Here is a 21,920-nt window from a genome sequence, read left to right as displayed (position 1 = left end):
TAAACACTAATTTAAGATAAATTTTCACTCATTTGAGCATATTTAAATAGAAGATGCTCTTTGTTATGAAAAGGTTACTGCATCTAATCCCCATTGCACCTAGGAGAAGAATTTAAAATATTAAATGTGTGAAATAACAAGAACTAATAAAGGTTTGCGTTATTTCTGAGAAAGAGCATGGTTACTAGCAGCATTAGAAACAGTATTAAAATGACTTCACCCTAGGCAGTAAGCAATAATTTCCATCGCTTTTTATTTTGGCACACCCAAGAAAGCTGCCCCCAACTTTTTAGAGCTTGGGTGCCAAATTCATCTTGACACAAGATGACTGAACAATAAAAAGAGTAATAGGACCCAGACAGGGGCAGGGAGGAGGAGAGGCATAAATAACACCACCAGATGAAGTGACCATCGATCAAAAAATGTTGCGCGCAGAGATTTCTGGATTGTTTTATTGCTGTTTGGGTTTTTTTCAGTCCACTCTCCCCTAATCTACCCAAGCGAGGTGAGGGGGTTGCGATGGGGCTAGCGAAATGAGGGGGGGGAGGAAGGAGACGAGCCTCGAGGTACCTGCGGGCGGTAAGAGGGATGCTGAGAGTGGGATCACGAGTTAGGGGACAGGGACGGGGTCAGGCACAGACCCCCTTCCCTGGAGCATCTCAGAGGCAGGAGGGATGCAGGGCAGTGCGACGGGCAGCGCAGCCAGGACGAAGCGGAGCGAGTCCGGGATGGGGGAAAGACGCGGGCGTGAGATGATTTTTGCAAGGAGCCTTCTGAAGAGCAGGGCACGGAGTTGCAAAGCCCAGAGTAAAGGAAGGTGCATGCTTGAGGCAGGAAATAATTAAGACGTGGGTGAGCTATTTGGTTGTCAGGACAGGGAAAACACGGTCGTATCCCCCCCGCCCAGGAATAAAAGAAAACAAAATGACTACCACATCTTTGAACAAGTATATATTTTCTCAGTAAATTCTGCACGTCACAAGCAATTAAGTCTTTTTTCTCTCCATTTTTGTTTCAGAATACAGCTGCAAGATGGCCCAACACAGAAATGTGAGCTTTCTGTACATGCAAAATGCTCGGTTATTACTTGTGCTGCATAGAAGTTGCATCTTAGTTGGAAAAATCTCTATTACATGGGTGGAAGAGGCCCACAGGTTTTTAAGGTGTGTGTACACACCAAAAGAGTGAAAAGATTCTGGTATAAAAATTCCACCTGACATTTGATTATGCTGGTTTTGCTCTTGTAACTTCAGATCCCACTTTTTAGTCATAACAATGGGTCCCTCTAGTGGGTAAAAGCATAATTGACGAATTTTGTCCTTTTAAATTTCCTCTTAACACTGCAATGTGTAACATTTGGTTACCAAGTGGAAGCTGCCCATTTGTTAGGAAAGTGAGCACGAAAAATTATGGTTACCTTTTGCGCAACTTTTTAAAAACATAAAGCACAGCTATTGTGATATATACTCCTACTGAGCTGTTTCTTTAAGCAATCAAGTCACAAATCCTCCCGGGGGGTCACTAATGTGGCACAGAAACTGCACCTCATAAACAGCTAGGTTTTAAAAAAGTAATAATATAAATCAATTCTTCTGTTAAGGTTGCACTGGCTAGGGTGTAATCAATTTGTCAGAAAGAACTGTGTGGGAAAGACAACACATATTACCTTTTTTTTTTTTTTTTTTTTTTTACAAAAATGAGTCACACTAAGACTTTTCCAAGTCATAATATTCAGTGTGTCATAATGCAATGAATTAGATGCTGTTAGCACTGCGGCTGTTTTTATAAATGCAGCAGCCATTATAAACAGGTATAATCAGTTTACTCACATAGCTCCAGATATCAGTACCTATTTTATTAACTGAAGAAGTCTCAGCTAGGATAGTGGGAGTTATGTTTTGCAGTACCAGGGAATTATCTTACTTACAACGGGGACTGAAGAACTGACTTAATGCATCCTTCAAACTGCAAAATCTTGAGCAGGATTATTCCTCAGCACTGAGAAACTCTGGAGAAGGGGAGGGGTCCACAAACCATGTTCTTTAAGACTTCAGACATTTTTGCTTTCTTTTTAATGCCTTTTCAGGGGAGGTTTGTAGTATGAGCTATATTAACTAGCAATTTTTACTATTTTCATTTTATTTTGCTTGTTTGCCTGTGTTTGATTTTTTTATGTATACAGCAATCACAAATAGCACACAGGTATTTTACTACTTTCCTGTTTGCATGCCTTGGTACAGCACAGTAGGGTGTAGTTTCAAGCTGTATTATTGTAGCTCTGCCTTTCACTAAACAAGAGAGCACTAGGTGGTTGGGTTCCCCCCCCCCCCCCCCCATCACAACTGGATTAAAACCGATCTATTTATTATATGAGCCTGCACAGCTCCTTTTTTCAGTGGGTAACTGTTTTCCAAGACATTTCTTTCCTATCCTATATTTCCATTTACAGTTGGGACAGTTGCTGTGTTGCAGTCTCTCTGCCTCCCTCCAGTAGAGGGCTGGGAAGGGCTCCTTCCAACACCTGGGAAAGCCGTTCAACCAAGAAAAGGTTACAGAGCTTGGTGCAAATTACTGCACGTTTCTGCCAACATAAATTCTATTCACACCAATAAAGCAGGCTTATTGTCAGTCAAACTTCAAGGTCACTTCCTCAAAAAAAAAAAAAAAAAGAGACAAAAAAGAAAACCTAAACAAAACAAAACACCAAAAAACCCCACAACAAAAAAACAAGAAGAAAACACCCTTTCAGTTCATTTTATGAAATTATAATGAAAATTAAAATAATGCATTCTTAAATAAGCTCTACAATAAAAAAAGTTTCTCCTGATGTTATAACGAGTATTTCTGCAAAACATTCTAGGCAATCTTATTTATAAAGTGCTGTCTAGCTACCTAGCTCTTAATGGATCTCTCCTAGTAAAGTAGCCCTTTGCTGCTAAGCCCATTTTTCATTCCTTTAAGAGGAATATTATAAGGGAATTATTCCTTCAAGTTTATTTACTTATTCCTTTGGAATTTGTCTAGATATTCCTTTATAAGTGAAGTAGTTTTCAAAATCGTAAGGGCTAAAGAGTGACAAATACAATCTCCACTGGCTAAACATTCCTGTTTCATTTCAAAAAGACCTGCATATGGAAAGTTCCCACTTACTACATATTCTGAGAGCTATCACTTCTGACTGCTGGTAATTGCCAACATGTTCAGTTTGCTTAGCAACAGTTTTACAGTAGATGAACCATTTGTGCTATCATAAAAGATACTTGCAGATTCTCTAGAAGTTTATGATGTTTCTACTGATTTTCTCTTAATGTCTGTGTCATTTTAGCGGGACCACCCAAATGGATTTGTCCAGATTTTCCCTCGGTGTACCTCAGGGAAGGTAGAAGCGCTCAGAACACCAAGCCCTTTTCCCTTCTATGGAATCATTTTTCTTTTGTTACTCAAGGATGAAAGCATTCTCAGCATCCCTACAGACTTACTTCAGTAGCAATTATCCCTCTGCAAGAGCACTATGGAAAATGACTTCTGCAAAAGTGTTACTAGTGCCAGCCCCTATTTTCTACAAATTCTTGACCTAATGGCAAAGCCGAAGAAAAATGCAGTGCTCGCTCCAGATATGGTTCTGTGTGCAGCAGAACAGCAGGACCCAGTTTGACAAAAACAAGTAAAGGGTTCCTCATGCAAGCAGTGCATCCACCAGATGCGAGCTGACAAAAAACTCCAACTATGTGAGGAGTTATGAGCAACTACAAGCAATCTGCGGGGCAGCTGGATTTAGTGCAACTGTCCTTATCCTCTGTTCTTACTGAAGGGTTTCTCCACACTCAGCTTCATGCCGTAATCACCACATGCTACCTCCTACAATGCCAGTCTCTAGTTAAGCATCCTCCTGAGCTGCAGCCACCGTGCGAGAAGTGAAGACGTTACCCACCAGCTATGCTACGAACTTGAGGGGAGCCCCGGGGCAGAGAGATCCACATGGACCCGGACAACCTCCCCTCTGGGCTGCTGCTCCTCTTGCACAAGCCTGTGGTTCAGCACGGACTCCCTGTCCTTCTGCTCCAAGCTCGGGGCCAGCTGGGTCTCTTCCCAGTGCCTCTCTGCTCATTCCTCCCTTCACAAACTTTGCCTCTTTGGCCTCCACTCCGCCGCTGGCCAAGTTGTCGTGGTTTTCCTTTTCCTCTTTGCCGAGCTCCAAGGGCATGGTTAAGTGAGGCTCTGCTGCATGTGGTGAAGACGGCCACGTCACCAGAGCACTCCGGAGGTGTTTCTGAACTCGGGCAGAGCCTCCACATGATGAGGCATATGTAACCTTAACATTGGCATTTGCCGACTTTTGATGACTTAACTGTGCCACGGAAACTTTCCTATGAATAAACACAAACCAAAAATGTTTGACATGACAAACTTAGTATTGAAAAGACTGTTCTAAAATAAGTCAGCAGAGTAACATTTGGTATACACTGCACTCCGACATGGTATTTTTATGCATTTGGAGGTTCTCGATTTCCTCAGAGTTGCATGAGATTAATTAGGGAAGTGATGGACTAGTTGGCACGGTTAAACTTTTGTTACAGTAAGCTCTTAAAGAGAGGCTCCAGTGGATTTCAGTGCAATGGACTATGACATTCCCTTAGCTGCCATTTTTGGACTTCTGCCAGACATCACTGCCCTCCATAGCAGAGGCGACATTTGTCCCAGGTACTCCAGATCAGACCCTGCTATTTTAACACTAAGCCACCTTTGACAAGTCTAGAAATAAGGCACACATCCACAGCACAGCTTTGAAATAGGTAATGATGACTCTTGAACCTTGATACTATTCTACAAGACAAGATTTAAATGTGCCACCAGGTGATACTCTTCCTCCTCTGATAGCAGACACAGAATGAAAAGACAAAAACTGGGAATCTGTATCCTATGAACTACCAAAAAGCACCAGGATAGGCGTGAGGCCCACAAAACAGAGTTGAACAGAGTTTGTTCAAATACAGAGTTGAACGCATGTGCCAATGCTGGGACCAAGCTGACAGTTGCAAGTTCAGAGCTGAGATCTTACCAAGCTGTAAGACTCCAATCTATCACAATTACTGTCGGCTGGTGAATATCAAGAAAAGCCAACAGAAATTGCAACACCACCAGTACACAAAAGAGTAAGCAGCTCACCAGTCAGCAGCACAAAACAAGCATGGTTTTGGAATGCAAAAGTCTCCCAGACAGTGAAACACAGAGAAAAACCAAAATGAAACATTGAGACAGTATCACTAAATACTAGGCTGATTGTTTCTTTTTCTTTTCTTCCATGCCACTCCCACAGTCTGAGCAACTTACAAGACCTCCCCAGTTCACTGGCCTGTGCTTACTGAGCTTTGCACTATTGTTGTCTAGCCCATAACAAGTGCTGCCATATCTGCAAGAATAAAGTAAGGTTTTTCAAGTACGTTGCAAAAGCTAGAGATAAGGCCCCAATCCAGAAAAGACAAAGTGTATCTTGCTGGAAGAGTTACAAACAGAAAGTGACACCTAGGAAGAAATAATTACCAGCCATTTACAGAGGAACAGAACAGTAACATCCCCATAAAAGCCAGTCGTTCCACAGCCACAGCAGAGTATTAGAAACTGGCACATTCAGAATAAAGGTATAATTCTTGGGGAAAAAGTTTTTTGATTACTATTATGGGACCTTTTCAGATCTGTATCACTTCTACTATCTGCAGAAAATAAAATGTCCTGAAATACTTTATGTAAGAAGTTAAAAGCAAAGCCAGAAAATACTGGACAATTCTTGTATTGTTCCTAGAAAATACTTGTGAAGACCAGTTCACAGGCTCAGTCCCAAACACTGAATCTTTTCCCCTAAATATTCACCTCCCAAACAAATCTGAGATTGCAAAATACTGATTAAAAGGTGGGCTGGTTTTTTATGTTTGGTTGGTTGGTTTAATAGTTGGGGGGTTTTAAATACGTTTTACATTTTCCATGTTTTGGGGGTTTTTTTGCTATTGGATTCTAAAGCATTTTACTTGACTTGCAAGAAGTTTGCGGTATTTATTCCCAAGCAAGATTTTCTCTTGCATGGCAGAATCTTTCAACTCATTTTTCCCCTTTCCCAACAATTATGCTGAAAATAATATAAAAAAAATAAAGTATATCTATACTACATATAGCAGAATTTGTCCCCATTAACAGCCACCTTCACCCTGTATCCTATGATACACCAAGTGGACTACCAAAAAGCACCAGGATAGGTGTGAGCCCCACAAAAGAGCAAGAACCTGCTTATAAAATCCACCTTTGATATAGCACAGAGGAAGTTTTACTCAAACTTTAAGACTGAGATATTAACTGAACGTTAGGAAGATTTCAATTTCCTGGCAAATACCAATTACTCCTTCATTCCCCTGAATTTCATATTAATTTTAGCCCCACCATTCTTCCCCATTATATTTGCATAATCAATTTGGGGGGGGGGGGGGGGGGAAGGCAAAACGAAAATATCTCAACAGGAAGAATGTCCTTTCCTAGCAAAGGCTGTTTCAAAGACATCTCTCTGAATGAGAGTGACCCAGCACAGCAATCCCAGCTGATGGCCACATATCCACTGGGGTTCTACATGAGGTATGGAGCCACTGCTAGTCATTTTGAATTGCTATAACTTTCTATATGAATGGACTGGTATTGATGGCTTAGTAGAGAGTAACACAGTATTTAATAGATAAGAATGTTACAAGACACACTTGAAAAATAATAGGAAGAATCTATTAACTCTGATGACCTTAACTTACGTCTACAATAAATTCCAAGCTCTGATTGTTTGTGCAGGGCAAACCTGTTCATAACGCCTGGATTACTGACAGTTAAAAAGCAGCTGCTTTTCTGACAATAAACACAGGATTAACCAAGGTTTAAAGCTACATTTTTTATATATATCAGGGAAATGAATTTTAAAAAGAAGAAACTATGAAATCTGGCAGATCAACCATCAAGAACTCTTCTGGAAGACATGTGGCAAACTAGAAATACATCCACTCTCTTCAACTACTTTAAAAGTTCATTCCCTGTGATGCTTTTTTTCTAACTAGATACTGCAGAAAGAGCATCTACTCATAAACAGTTGTCATTGTCTCCACAGCTAATCAGAGCTGCAGATACTGGAGAGAGAGCTGCTGGCTGACATCTGGATGATTTAAGCACATTTTTTATACAGTTTATCATCATGCATAGTTGCCTGCCCTTTGCTATCACACAGGGGTAATACAGAGTTAATAAACTGCATCTTTGAGGATGCAAATGCTTGCTTATTTAATGTTACCATTCATCTAGAACAGTGGAAGTAGAAGCCTATAAATGAAGAAAAATTCTTTTCCCTGAAAGAGTTTACATTACAGTCCAGTTCAGATGAAACTACAAAAATAAGACTGTCAAGCAGCAATAGTAAAGAACATTTTATTGAAATGGAAGTTTGTCAAACCTTATGTATCAAAACTAAGGCCACAGCTAATGCTAACACAAAGTCAACCTCAAAAGGTTCTTAGAATATGATACAATTTAGAAATCTTATACAAAGCTATTGTACAAATGAGTAGTCAAACATTCTGAAATGCAGCATTACTTACTTGTTCTAAAATGATAAATCAATTATTCTACTGATAATATTTAATGATACAAAGTACCAAACTATCAGTGCATATAACCTGTCTTTATTTTGGTCCTGTGAGAAAAGTAATTTTCTGCATCACTCCGGCTACAGAAATGAATGGAAGTACAAAACATTGTAATGGAAGCTGCCCATGACTCCTCCCTTTTGTGCTGAGTTCATTTCTTTTCTTCTAATGCTAAATATCTCCGGTCATAATAGCAATGAACTCTTCTTGATTGACTGTAGAAAAAGAGAAAATCATTAGACAAACAGCAAACATCCATAAGCCATAAAAGAAAAAAATGCATATCTGTATTATACTATTTACTTAAAGGTTTCCCAGTTAGTATTTGTTGTGTCTGAACCATTACTGATCAGGGTTTATAAGTTTCATTTTTTTTACTTCTAGAACAACAGAGATTCTGCCTTTTTTTTTTTTCATATAAAAGCAAAACCCAGAACGCAAGCTTAATTATGTGGAATATTTAGGCCAGAATCTAGCTCACATATAACCTAACAAGCTATTATTTCTAATTATGCAAGTAAAAATATTCTAAAAGTAAAACACGATAGAAAAAAAACACTGAGAAAAGTATGTAAAAAGATGGCTATGCAAAACCACAATACTTATGATTTAAGATCTATAAAAATGTTAAAAATGGTAGATAAATTTTATTAAGTAAGTGCTCCTCAGTCAACAATACTGCAGTTCCTGTTACAATCAAATCCAGTTTTATTCTTAAAATTGTGATTCAGGCATTTACGCCCAAACCGGCCCCCCCCACCTGAAACTATGCGATTCCTCCCTCTCTCAAACCTACAACACTTACCAAATAAAAAATTAGTTTGAAGATCATTTACTAATGATTCCATGAATTAGCTAGAATTAAAATGGACTTTTGACAAGCTTTTCCCCACCTGAACTTTCTTCATTCTTCAGTTATAATTAACAGAAATTTTACACAAATGTACTTGAAGAAATTAAGTCATAATAATAAATTAATTAGCAGTCATTAATTATTTTGCTGCACTTATACCTGAGCTATTGACCTTACTCATATGTTAAAACAGAGCCACTGTAAAAGAGTTAACCAATGAACATGTTCACTCTGCAACTAATTACTGTAGTGGGGAATGATTAGAGTCAGTCAGTGGTATGGAAAAGACCAGACACGTATGAAGAATTCTCCCTGACAATCATCTGTCCCAGCCAATGTGCCCAAGCTATTTCTAAACAAAACACTGCGAAGTAAGAGCTAGATTTACAGCTAGAGTAACATTAAACAAATTCAACTGTTAAAGAATAAAAAAATAAACCTAAATCTGCCCTGTTGTGACACATATCAAAAAATATGAAACAAGTAGATTTTAGTCTAGCTTAGGACCCTATACTCTGAAATATCAGTCCATCACATAGCTACATCAAGTTCTACTACACAAGCACTATGTTGTCCGTATGACTTAAAAAAGCATTTCCACAGCTGTATCACAATAACAGCACAAATACAAACTTCTTCCCCAAAATACTCTCTGGTTTAATAGATCTTTGTTAAACAATGCTGCAAAGTGGAAATACAGTACTATAATGACAATCATATTTTGTAACATTCAAACAAACTGCAAAGTGAAGCGTAGTTACAATTTCCGTAACCCAGTTAATCCTCATTAATCCTCCTCAGACTTAGGAGCTGTTCACAAGTTAAGCACAATGAAATCAGAAGCAATCACAGCCTTTCCTAGCATCAGATTTCCCTCAACTCCATTACATAAGTGATCATAGAAGAACAAACTAGTATCAGAGCTAATATGAAGAAAACGTTGACTTAGGCTCTAGATAGTTAAAGGAGCATATTATTTCAGTGGAGGGTTGGGGGTTTTTTCCCCTAATTCTGTGCCAAAACCTGAGACCTAAGACCAAATTGTGTTTCCTACAGATGCATCCACACAAGATAACAAGAAGCTGCATGAACTGACAGCATGAAGTTTCTAAAAACAGTGATACACCAAAACAGAAGTCATTCCTAAAACCAGGAATACAAAAATAAGACTAACTACATTTTTAAGGCAGACAGAAATATGCCAAAAATGCCTTCTTCTACAGAAACTTACACACAGTATACCAGTATATCCCAGTGGTTTTGCTGGAAACACAAGGGTTCAAGTAGCCTGGGTATCACACAACAGACCTTACTACACTATGAGCAAAACAATCTCTCAAATGTAAGAAGGGTATTAAAGCACAAGGGATATTACTCCTGTATTTGAAGTATCAATTAAAAATGCTACGGACTAACAGTTTCAGATTTATTTTGGCAGGAGAAGAAGGAGAATTAGATGACAGAAAGATTTTTCTACATGACCCAGATGTTTGAAGTTAAATGGAACAGTGATTCACAGGATTATTTACTTTTTCAGAATGAATCTCAAAAAGCTATAAACAGCATCGGTTTTCTTTGAAGAACAGAAAACACACAGAACCATAAGGATAAACAGCACCATATACAAACATTATGCTGTCAATCTTCCATATTCAATCTCGTGCTTGAATGCTCTAACAAAGAGAATGAATGGATGAATGAATAAGGAGAAACCGAGCCACCCATTCTTAGCTGATCAATTTGAATTACAAAATGTAGCACTGACCCAAAATAGTTGACTCCGTAACCTTCCTGAAAGGAGCTCATGGTCTACATTCAATTTATAGTGACCAGATAGCCACATGACAAAAAACATCCTTGATCCATGATCCTGACATCTCAGTTGGCAGCTCCAGGAGAGCGACACAGAACAAAACGTGCTTGCAGACGACTTCTACTCTCACTCACCTCTACAGCTACACCTTAAAAAAAACAAACAAAAAACCCCCACAAAACCAAACCAAACCAAACAACCCTACCTAGACTAGCAATCAGTCTAACGGATTGAGAAAACAGGCATCATTCCTTGCCTGCTATACAGCTACTGAAGAGAAAGTAAATAGGTATCCTATTGTCTACCAGAATGCACAGCTGCAATCCTGTGTGTCACTGCACACAGACAGGTGCCTGAAAACAGGAGTTGCAGCTTTCACTATATTAACCTGCTTCAATTATCTTATAGGAAACACTGAGAAAAAAAACAAAATCTATTTTCTCAGGATGCAGCTCCAAGAAAATCTGATCAAGCAGTGAGACAGTTCAGGGATCTAAGCAGCAAGAAAAATAACACTTAAAAACCTAAATGAATTATTTTCACCTGGCTTAGCTCCCTTAAACACCTCACCAGTGGGATCAGATTCTGCCAGTGCAAGAAATAGGTGGGAAGACACAGCTGGGAGCACAGAGGAAAAGGAGAATTATGCAGCATGGATTTATTAAGGAACCTTGGCCTCAGACCATAGCTCCAAAAGGAAAGAAATCACACACTTTTCTCAACACTTGTTTTAGTAGTAACAGTGTCAACATTAACACTTTTCTGGCAGTTGAATCATTGACCTTTCACTATCTTTGTCTCCAGGCTCTGTATTTACACTACTACAAAGGAGCAGAAGGTTTGCATTTCCACACCACTGACTATGTTTAAATATCCTATTCCTCTTTAAAGAAAAGGGGTTGCTTCAGTACTTGAGTAATTGTATTCCCAAGTATGGATAACAACCATCTCAAACAGCATAGTGGGGAGGAGTGCCTGTCACAAGGCTGACAGCACAATTATTTATTTTTTTTCACTAGTAATGAGAGTTTTGAGTCCCACAGATGTGGCAGCTCACAAGTAGAAATACTATTGTAACTGGAAAAGTTGATGAACTGCAAGTGAGATCTCAGACATGAATCACCATCCTGAAAGAAAAACTGAGAAGTAGGTTTCAATGACTGTTAAAAATGCAGTGTTTGTGTGCATGGTCTCAAGTGAGCAGTTCCTGAAATTCAGATACTAATGTTTCTGGTGTAAACATAAGGGTGTTGTCAAGTCAATGAAAAGAACTTAAGTGTCAGTGTTCATGAAGATTTAATAAGCATAGTATCAAACTGGATTTGTTAATTCATATCTTTATCTAGCTAATACATCCGCAGCCCACTCCGTATGGACATTATCTATTGCCCAGAGCCATTTTTCACGCTATGCTCTTCAGCTCTCTGAGGTTCAGAAGTACGTTAAAGACCCATCCAAGCTGATCCTGCATTGACCCAGGGTACATCCAGCATGATTTATTAGCTTAATACTCCATATCTGACTAACATGCTGAACTCACAACAGTGACACATCACCACTTAAGAAATATTGACTAGGCGATCAAGAGAGGTTCTCATAGCACTGTAATCCTTTTACTGATTTATAAGGAAATTAAAATGTAATGTAGGTACATGGAATCTCCCATGTACCAGTTCAATTACTTCCACCTTCAACTACACTTTTACCAATCTTTTAATAGATATTGGTTGAATAAGAGTTAGTGGTGAATCAACTTTAGAAAACAACTTAATTTTTAGATTCCAAGATGTGTTTCCAGCACTAGTAGCTGTCAAAACCAACAATTTCCATTATTTGTAAGTTAAATTAAGTTTGAGCTGAAAGTTATTTAAAAGGAAACCGAAGAGGACATTTTTACAACATAACCACATTTAAAAAGGGGAGAAAATTAAGAACAGACTATATGGGTTTTTGTTTGCTAACACGTACTTTCTCCATCTCCATCCTTATCAAATTCTTCAATCATAGCCCGTAGTTCTTCATCAGACATATTCTCACCCAATTCTCTAGCAACTCGGCGCAGGTTTCTCAGACTTATTTTACCAGAGTCATCATCATCAAACAATTTGAATGCCTTGAGTATTTCTTCTTGTGGGTCTCTGTCCAATATCCAGTCTGTCACTATAAGAAGGATACTTAAGTTAGACTAAAAAATTCTGAAAGCTCAACTCAGAATGACTTTAGCAGACTGAGGCAATAGGAAGAACATGTACTTCTGATTTCACCCGCTCTTTCATTTTTATATATTTCTATTCAATGTGTATATTTGTTTGACTGTTATCTGATCTCTCCCATCTCACTTTTCCCAAGCTCAGTTTGTTTTTGGGACATACCTGTTGCAGTGGAAAGCTACACGGCAATTTAGACAGAGTCATGTTTCCAACACACTTTTCGATAGGAATTCAAAGTATACACATGCCTCCTCTGTTCCAAACTTACCTTCCAGAAAAGACACTAGCTCTGACAGATGAAGACATGCAATTTTTAAGTTTTGAACAGGATAGAATTTTGACTTGGAGAGGACACTGAAACACTAAGTAATGGAAAACATTCACATGGGACCTCTCTTTCAGATATAACACCCACACTAACGGAAAACCAAAAAAACCTAAGCCCAGGGGTTATGAAAAGGGCACTGCTATGAACTGCAAGGTGTTAATTGTGAATCAGTCTTTATTATTCCTTTTATCACAACCATTTGTCAGTTTCTGTAACAGAAAAGACAAACTTGCCACATAAAATATTTTTCTAGTAATTCTTTCAGACCAATGAACCGTAATATATCTTCACATCTTTGTACCTGCTAGTCTTGTATTACAGGGCTTGCTATTTATGACTTTCATCAAGCCATTAAAAACACATCAACCCCGTTTATGCATAAAGAACCACTTAGCATCTGCTACTGTCTGAAGATGGAATGTCTGCTATGGTTTAGCAAACTTGACAGGAAAAAATTAGATTCAAGCTCATATAAGCTCACTACAGCAATGAAGTTTATACGTCTACATAAATTTACTGTAAATCTCAGGGATTTAAGTATTTTCATTTAAAACAACTATGCTGCATGACAGTATTACATCATTTGAAAAATTCTACCTTTTGTGGAAAAAAGACAACTGCAATGTTAGCTAAGAACAATAAAACACTAGATCTCTAAACACTACAGGTAATGTGGTTGTACAAAACAAGGCAAAATGTAATTGCATCTTTATACATTTCAGATCAGCCATTTCTACATTTAAAACCATAAATAGCATTAAATTATGAAAAATTGATGGCTCAAGAATTGCTTAGCCATATTCAGCAGCTCTCCACAATTAAAGCTTCTATAACCTGTTTTCTCTAACTCCCTGATCTTTCTGCTAGAAAGAGTATCATGTTTAATTCAGTGTCAAGGTCATATTGTGTCATAGCAGCACTCAAATTGTATTCAAGTTTTGGGACAGGTTCAATTGCCTTCCAAGTATATATTGTGCTTTCTACAAGAATTTTCCTAGCTTCTCACAGCACTTATTAAATGCCCATATTGATAGCCAGGACAAAACCAGGAAACAATGAAGAACGACAAGACTGAACATCAGGAATTAAAAAAGAACTACACAGTAATTACAGTATATTCAGTCATATAATATTATAGCATAATGATGTAATTATAGTGGTATTATTATTACTATTAAATCAATACCTTTTCTTTTTTTTTTTTAATTAAATCAGGACTGATCACATATATTTCCCCATAGGCTTTATTTTGGTTCTTTTCTGACTTATAATTTGTTGTAACCTGGAATACAATTACAAAAATGTTATCTGTCATTAGCAACACATATTGTCCAATCCTAACCTGTTAAATCATTAAAATTTGCCACATTTCAACCAGTAACTGTTTTGCCACATTAAGTAGATTGTTATTCATAGCCAAAAGCAAATACACATGTACTTCTTTTTTTTCCCAGAAAATTTATAGAAATTTAGTAACTTGAACACATGGACTGGAATAATGAAATAGAGATATGAAGCCATACATGGAGAAATCCCAGACAGCTTTTTTTTTTGTAAACACAAATTGTATGCAAAAGTATAAATTATGTGTAACAAACAAAAAAATCTTCAAAGAAACTTAAAGTCTAATCTTTAAAACTTCTGCAGATCACTACATAATCAAAGTATGTCAAACTAGCAATATACAATCTCCAGATGAAAGAAACAGCCTAATGAAATTCCACTGGTTTTATCAACAGTTGAAAATCCTTAAGTACAATACTTAACACCTTCTTTAATTTTTGTTATCTTTGTTATACATGAAGTTTGTATTCAGTTTACGGTTTCTCTGTATATACACTTCTTCCCATGAAATTCAATGCCAAATACTTTTCCACAGCAGGAAGAACCTCACAAAATTCATAAACAGAAGAATGTCTACATTTTAAGTTAGCATTTATTCCTTTGTGCAAGTTTGAAAAAGATTAGGACTGTGTATACTCTATTTCCTTTTCTACTGTGGCTATCATTCATCTCTGCATATCAAACTGAGTATTCAGAATACAAAGATTTCTTTTCCTCTGGTATTGACTTTTAAGAAAAATACGAAATGAAATCTCCCATTTCTATTTCTTAAAAATACTAGGTAACTGAAAAAGTACATGAAGTACTACTTCCAAATTGTAGTCACTACTATAGGCTGAATTTCTTTGAAGGTACACAATCAAACACATACCAACTTCATTAAAATCTTCAAAGGTGATCTTGCCTGTCGCTTCTCGATCATAATCTTTAAGTATTTTCAGTACATCAGCTTTTTTCACATCAAAACCCAAGGCTCTCATTGCCACCTTTTGGAATAAAAGGGAAGTGCAACCATATATGAAGATTAAAATACAGATTTAACAGATATCTTTTTATTTTCAGTAATTACCTTCTTGCCCAAGACAGAAGGTGCGTATCAGTGGGTTAGCAACAATAATAAATAACATTAATAAAAGGGGAAAAAAAAAAAGAAAAAGGCTTTGGATATAAAAATTGCCTAAAACTACTATTATCAAGTGAAACATCAAGTTACAGTGAAAAAAACTAGCCTTTCCATTTTCAGGGATTTTACAGACTGGACCAAATGCTTCTTGGGACAGCAGATTTATTTTCCTCACTTTCAAAAACATTTCAAGTGCTGAGCTTTTTTCAAACATAAAACTGAAAAACATTCTTCAAACTATTCTTCTTCAGTATTCATACTAAGCGTGTATACGCTCATAGGTTTATAAGTCCTCTTACAAGTGACTTTACTGCTTTTCCAGTGAACAACATAAACCAACCTATTTTTTATTTTTCCACTGGGTTAGAAGTACACACTTAGTTTCCTATTTCAACTGAGATGGCAATTTCTCAGCACACACTACACCTTGACGTCCTCCAAACTGATGGATATACACTAAACCAGAAGTGGAAACCCACAATCCTACTGGATGTAGCCATTCAAAAATCTATGCTATGTAATTATTTTGTTGAGATAGTTCTTTTCTTTATGTATTTCTGTTCTTCTATAGTATTATCTTCAGGACCACAATAATTAAAGACAGCTAAGAAACAGCTTTGCAAGTAATCATGACAGCTGGGAATTCAAAGCATACCATAACTGGAAAAAGCACATTAACAGTCCTGAAGCAGTCACCAGTACTACTCCACTCACTGTGGCCTCCAGCAAAGATAAAATACCTGAACTCTGAAATAAAAAGAGAATCACTATACCCAAGACATTCCTGTAACAGCAATTAAAGTAAAAATAAGACCTTTTTTTTCTTTCTTTCTTTCTTCTTGGAGTTACTTGGTAGAGCCAGAATGTGGATTGGATACCAAACTGGTTGGATTAGGTATTCCTTCCCAAAAGAATCTCACCCAGCAGGTGACAGAAACACCGGCCTCTCCAAAGCCACTTTTTATTCTCGATGCAGTATTATTAGAGTAAAAATTCATAAAAGGTTTTAAGAGAGTTTAATAAACTTCACATACTACTTCTAGAGACTACGAGGTCTCACTTGAGGTACTCACTCCTAGAGGGAAAGACTGCCATCTTAACCTCCATTTGCTGATGGCTATCAACAGGAGAAGCCTTCATTGTGAAGAGCAACTACTGAGCTTCCCACACGCACAGCAAATAGCGTACCTCATTCCTACAAGCCATAGGCTCCCTGTTGAAAAATGCAAGTGGCTAAGCTCTGGCTTGTAGTCAACAGTTTTACAAATTTGATTTACATCTTTTTCCTAAGCACCTGAAACCTGTCGATTTTCACAATACCAAGCTTTATACTATGCAGTCCCTTTAAAAAGAACCAAACAGCTTTCCAGGAGCTTTTCCCACTTAAGTCATCTGTCCAAGCTTAAACACTGATCTGAATGCTCCCCAGGGTTATGGAGGATGCTACAGCAATTCTGTTACTGTGTCAAGTAACTAGTGTGGGAAGAAAAGCTCATTCTTACCAATCCAGTATTTCCTCACCCTCCTGCCCTGCCCTCCCTGCTCCCCCCCCCACCCCCCAATATCCTCAGTCCTTTAGCCCAGCAAGAGATCTTGAACATGGAAAATTTTTTAAAGATACAGCCAACATCTTAAAAACTCACTAAGAAACAAATATGTATTATCTGCCATAAAATTGTTTACACAAAAAAATTTACCTTTAATTCATGATAATTTATTGCTCTATCTTTGTCTGTATCAAACAACTCAAAGGCATCTTTAATTTCTTGCTTCTGTTCCTCAGTCAGTTCTCTTCTTTTCTTCTTTTTAGTTTTGTCTGCTGAAAGTTCATTCCTATATAAGAAGAAATTAAGTGTAATTGATTTCTACTGGGAAGATACCACTGTAGATAACTTTTTCCACCAATTAGAAACTCACCATAATTGCACAGATCATTACCTTCTCTATTCAATCTTTTCCCAGCTTGTCCTCCCAGTTTACAATAACATTTGAAATAGACAATTCCTTTGTGAAAGCTGAATGACACCTCCACTCCCCCACCCAAAATAAAATCCACACAGGTGTTTTGATTAATAACAAAAAGAGAAGGTAGAAAAACTACCAGTTAAAAAGAATACTTGAGGTTACAAACTAGATTAGCAGTTGAAATGATACAACTCCTGAAAACAATTTGCTTCTAAACTGTTGCTTAGAAGAAAGAATTTTGAGACAGACAGGCTGCTGGACGCTTAACTAGGCCAGACAACCAGGTTGTCTGGCTACTAAAGTGGGTGTTAGGTGCCACAAATCAGCTTTGCTGCCAGTAACAGTTCTTAGATAAATGGCATTTACAGATTATTTTTTTTAAATCCTTTAAAATCACACACATACACACTGTTCTAAAGACTTCTTGCTCTGTTTTGGTATATACAAAAGAGACAAGTCCGTCCCCCCCCAAGTCAGCAACTCTTGTTCAAAGACAGCCCTCTTTTCCTTCCTTCTAGCTAGTCTAGAAAAAAAATTAAGTTTTCAGGTAACAGACAGAAAATAAATGATTCATATATTAGGAACAACAGTTGAAAAAACTGACAAGGATGGCACTGATAGAAGATACTTTGGACCAAGCTAGTAAAGGGTAAAATTTGCTGTAACTGGGCTTTATTCACATCAATGAGATTGCTGTATCCAGAGTAATTGCTTGGACGGTGTCCATTTCAGAGCAAGAACTCTAAAAAAAAAAAAATAGTAGATTTGAGGTAACAGAAAATATCAATAAGACTGTTACCGTACTCAAGGTACACTCCTGAAATATGTGGGCATGTGTGAAGCTCAGCAGCATACTGTCACTGTGATAAGCATGGCTAACTGCCGTAGTAAATCCCCTCCATTCTGTGATCATGAGGCCACATCAGATGTAATGAGTCCAGTTGTGGACACCCCAGTAAGAGAGAGATGTACAGAAAATGGATACAGTCCCAGGCAGACAACCATCCCTGATGGCTGCAGCATGTCATGCATAAGAAGCTGAAGGAGCTGGGTTTGGTAGGACCAGGGTGAGTGGGGCAGAGGGACTAGGTGGGGAAGGGTTAAGGAGAGAGGATCTAAGCACTGTCCTTCACTATCTAGAGGGTTATTACACAGAAGACAGCTACAAGCTTCCCTCAGAGGAGCATAGTGAAAGGACAAGAGACAACAACTACAAAACGAGAGGAGAAACTGCAGCTGCATCTAACTGGAAACATTTTCCCAGTGCGAGTATTTATGTGCTGAAATAGTTGCACTTGGAGACTGAGGAGTCTCCATGGTCAGAAATTTCTGGAACCCAGCTGGAAAAGGTGCTCCGCAACCTCATTCAGTTTTGAGTGAGACCTGCTCTGAGCAGAACGCTGGACTAGATGACTTCCAGAAGGCCTTTCTAGGCTGTCAAGAAAAGGCTTTTTACACTCATTTGTTTATTTGCACCAGAGGCAAAATGCATTCTGTGCCACCTACTGTACAATGCATAAGAATTACTGACAAGTGAACAGAAAACTGCTTTTCAAGGATATTTATTTTCCAATCTCCTGTAAGGAGTTGCTTTTCTGTCTCCTTTGTTAAGGCTTTGCTAATTTTAATCAAAACCAAAGATTAAACACACAGCTGGGATTTAGCTTTCAACAACCACTGAAGCTACACCAGTCAAGATTCCAAATACAGACAAGAAAAGTGCAAGCTGCACAGGCAGGACCTGCCTCAGACCACAACGTCCTCAAAGAGTGAGAAATCCTTAGCAGACCAATTGGGACAGCATGATTTCACACAGGCTTTGGATTACTATAGCTTTTGGAAGGACTAAAATAACTCTGAGCTCGCTACATAATTAGGACTGGGAGAGCAGCTCAGATGCAGAGAGCCCACATTTCGTGAGCTGCGATAATGAAATCCATTTAAAAGCCTGAAAGCAGATTAACGTTGAACTCTTCTGGAAGAAGGAGCTAGCTACTCAAGCGTGTATTTAGCGCTTAGCACAAAATAATTTTTTCACGAGATGGAGCAGTACTTAAATGCAAGCAGTTTAGTGCCACTTCTTCTACAACCACTTTTACCATACGAAGCATGAAGTTGTCAGACTTGCAAACTAAGGACCGCGTAGGCCGTGCAACCATATTAATGACGCCTAAAGGCAAGGACTTGCCAGGTGCAGAATTCATAAGCCAGGCCCCTTTACGCGAGTTACTGAATAGGGATTAAAACAAACAAACAAACAACGAAGCTCAACGGCCTAACTTAACGCCTACTAAAAGCCTTTTTGAAGGGACATTACTTCAGACTGCCCAGGAGCGACCCTCTCAAAGCCAGACACACAGCCCCTACCCCCCCCTCGGTGAACAGATGGCTGCCGGGCCTGACCTGCCCCGCGACCCCCGCCGAAGGGATCAGACATAAGCGGCCAGGGATTGCGGAGGACCTCCACCAGCGCTCGCCAGCGCCCAGGCCCCGGCCGCTGCCCGCCTCACCCCGCGTTCCGCCATGCCCTCCCCCGGGCCGCCCCTCGAGGAGCCCCCTCAGCACAGCCCGCGCTCCAGGGCCCGAAGGGGATGGGGGGGGGGGGGGATACACGACGACGGGACCACCCGGCTCATACCGACCTCAAGGCCAAGCTCATGCTGCTGCCGGGCCGCGGCGGACCCGACCGGACCGGACCGGACCCTCCACACAGCCCCCGCCGCGCTTCCTTCCCCTTGGAAACGCGGCACAACGCCGGCAGCTGCCAACCCGCGCCCTCTTCGCCCCGCCGCCGCCCTCTGATTGGAAGCTAGAGGAGATCTTCCCGCCTCCCAGCGCCGAGCGGCTAATTATTGGCTGAAGGGCTGTCACTCAAGCGAGAGAGGGTGTTCCTCTTGCGCCGTCTCGGCGGCGGGCGGGGTTTTCGCTGTGGGGTGCCGTTACCCAGAGTGCTGCGCGGCGCGGGCAGAGGTGAGAGGCCGTGCCGGCGGGTCATGGCGGTGACTGCTCCGGCCCCCTTCGCTTTCCTTCTCCCCGTTTCCCAGCACGGCTGGCGGGCTCCCGGGGGCACTTCGGAGCGCCCTTCTCCAGCCTGGGTGTGCCATGGCTGTGGCAGAAAGCTCCCCGCGTCGCCGGGCCCTGCCCGCTCCCTCCGCCGCTGGGTCGGACGGCGCCATCTTGGATGTGGAAGTATGGCGGGTTGTGGAGGAGCTGTGTGAGACGGCTCTCCCGCCGTCCGGAGGCGGGGAGCGGGCACTGGCCTGCGCGGCGGTAGGTGTCGGCGCGCCTGGGTGTCAGCAGTGCTTTGGTGAAGTGGCCTGGTCTCTTGTCAACTGAGAACTGTTGCTCGCTGTGCAGCTTCAAGAGGGGCTCTGGGAGTGCTGCATCAGATTCCTCAGGATCGTGAGGAGAGATGTGATTCATAAGCATATTTTTGCAATATGTATATATACAGACACACATAATAGTCAGAGTTCATGGAAAAATTAAGTCTTTCTGACATTGTACTGACTCTGCATTCCTAAAAATTTTACAGGGAAGCGATCTGTATCGCATGAAGACTGAAGACCTTAATATGTGATTGCAGTTCTCGTTGCCATTGATGCTTTTGTGTTTTGCAAACCAGTGGACGAGCCAACATTACATATTCTGTGGGTGGGAGACAGCTCACTGCTAAGAAAACACAGACTTGGAAAAAGTGCTGCCTCAGTGATCTGGTCTGTGACACAATGGGTGACCTGTGCACCTTGCCATTTGGGATGCCTTGAGCAGAGTGGACTGTTTATAACCAGTGCTGAAACAGCATAGTCTGGTGTTAGTAGCTGGACCATAGGGATGTTCAGATCTTTCCTAATTATGTGCTAAGCAGTCTCCCTAGATTCACTGAAAAGACTCAGGCAGTGAAAAAATGCTTTCAGGCCTGCTCCGTCTTGAAGGTGTTTTACATCTGCAGATGCCTAGTTTTCCAGTAATAAACCAGTAGCAAGTTGACCCTGAGTATGCACTGTTGGATATGAAGAGCTGGATTCAGTAGGCATGCTCAAGTCGCGTTTTTCCTGAACAAAGTCAAGCAGAGATGAGGCTTGTTTGGCTGTCTTTCTATTATTTGGTCCACAGATCAAGTAGGCAGGGTCACTGTAAGGAGCTTGTAATTGACCTTTAGTAGCTTTGCAACTAAAAGCATAAATTACTGGCAGGTTTGATCCTTAACCTGTTCTGTAGTGAAATTTTTTATTACAGGTTTTTCATTTCACTCCTTGGTGTTTGGATATATCCGCAATTAGATGCATTCATCTAAGCAATTGTATGTTTGCTTTGAAATCTTTTTTTCCCCAGTTTGGAGCAGGGTGTTGGGTACACGTCCTGTATACAGGTCTCGGGACGCCATGCTGGTAGCTGTGCGCTCAGTCCATGCTGGTCACATCAAGGTGGTAGGTATTGTATAGTAAATAAATAAGCAGGTATACCCACAAATTATTTTTTTGTGCTTCATACAACACATTTACATGGCCAGAGAGGAAAGGAGAGCATTGACTGAGTGGTGAGAACACTGACCTGGGGGGGGGGGGGGGGCGGGGAGGTTGGCTAGCATCAGTGTCCTGAGTGCACCAACAGCCCCAA

The 21,920-nt window shown here is 39.9% G+C and overlaps 2 protein-coding genes across 2 annotated transcripts in view; both read right to left on the bottom strand.

The window, feature by feature from the left end:
• Positions 1–21,920, bottom strand: part of MBLAC2 (metallo-beta-lactamase domain containing 2) — a 270,688-nt gene that overhangs the window by 235,651 nt on the left and 13,117 nt on the right. The window lies entirely within an intron of this gene.
• Positions 7,433–20,095, bottom strand: CETN3 (centrin 3). The gene is made up of 5 exons (XM_049794983.1): positions 19,943–20,095; positions 17,033–17,168; positions 15,084–15,198; positions 12,299–12,490; positions 7,433–7,879 (listed from the first exon to the last, which is right to left on the bottom strand). Exons 1-5 carry the CDS (start codon positions 19,957–19,959, stop codon positions 7,836–7,838), a joined length of 504 nt encoding a protein of 167 aa, XP_049650940.1. The 5' UTR covers positions 19,960–20,095; the 3' UTR covers positions 7,433–7,835.

The sequence above is a fragment of the Accipiter gentilis genome, chromosome Z (genome assembly GCF_929443795.1).
Source record: "Accipiter gentilis chromosome Z, bAccGen1.1, whole genome shotgun sequence".
In the NCBI taxonomy this organism is placed as follows: domain Eukaryota; kingdom Metazoa; phylum Chordata; class Aves; order Accipitriformes; family Accipitridae; genus Astur; species Astur gentilis.
This window is presented reverse-complemented; position numbering and strand designations above follow the sequence as displayed.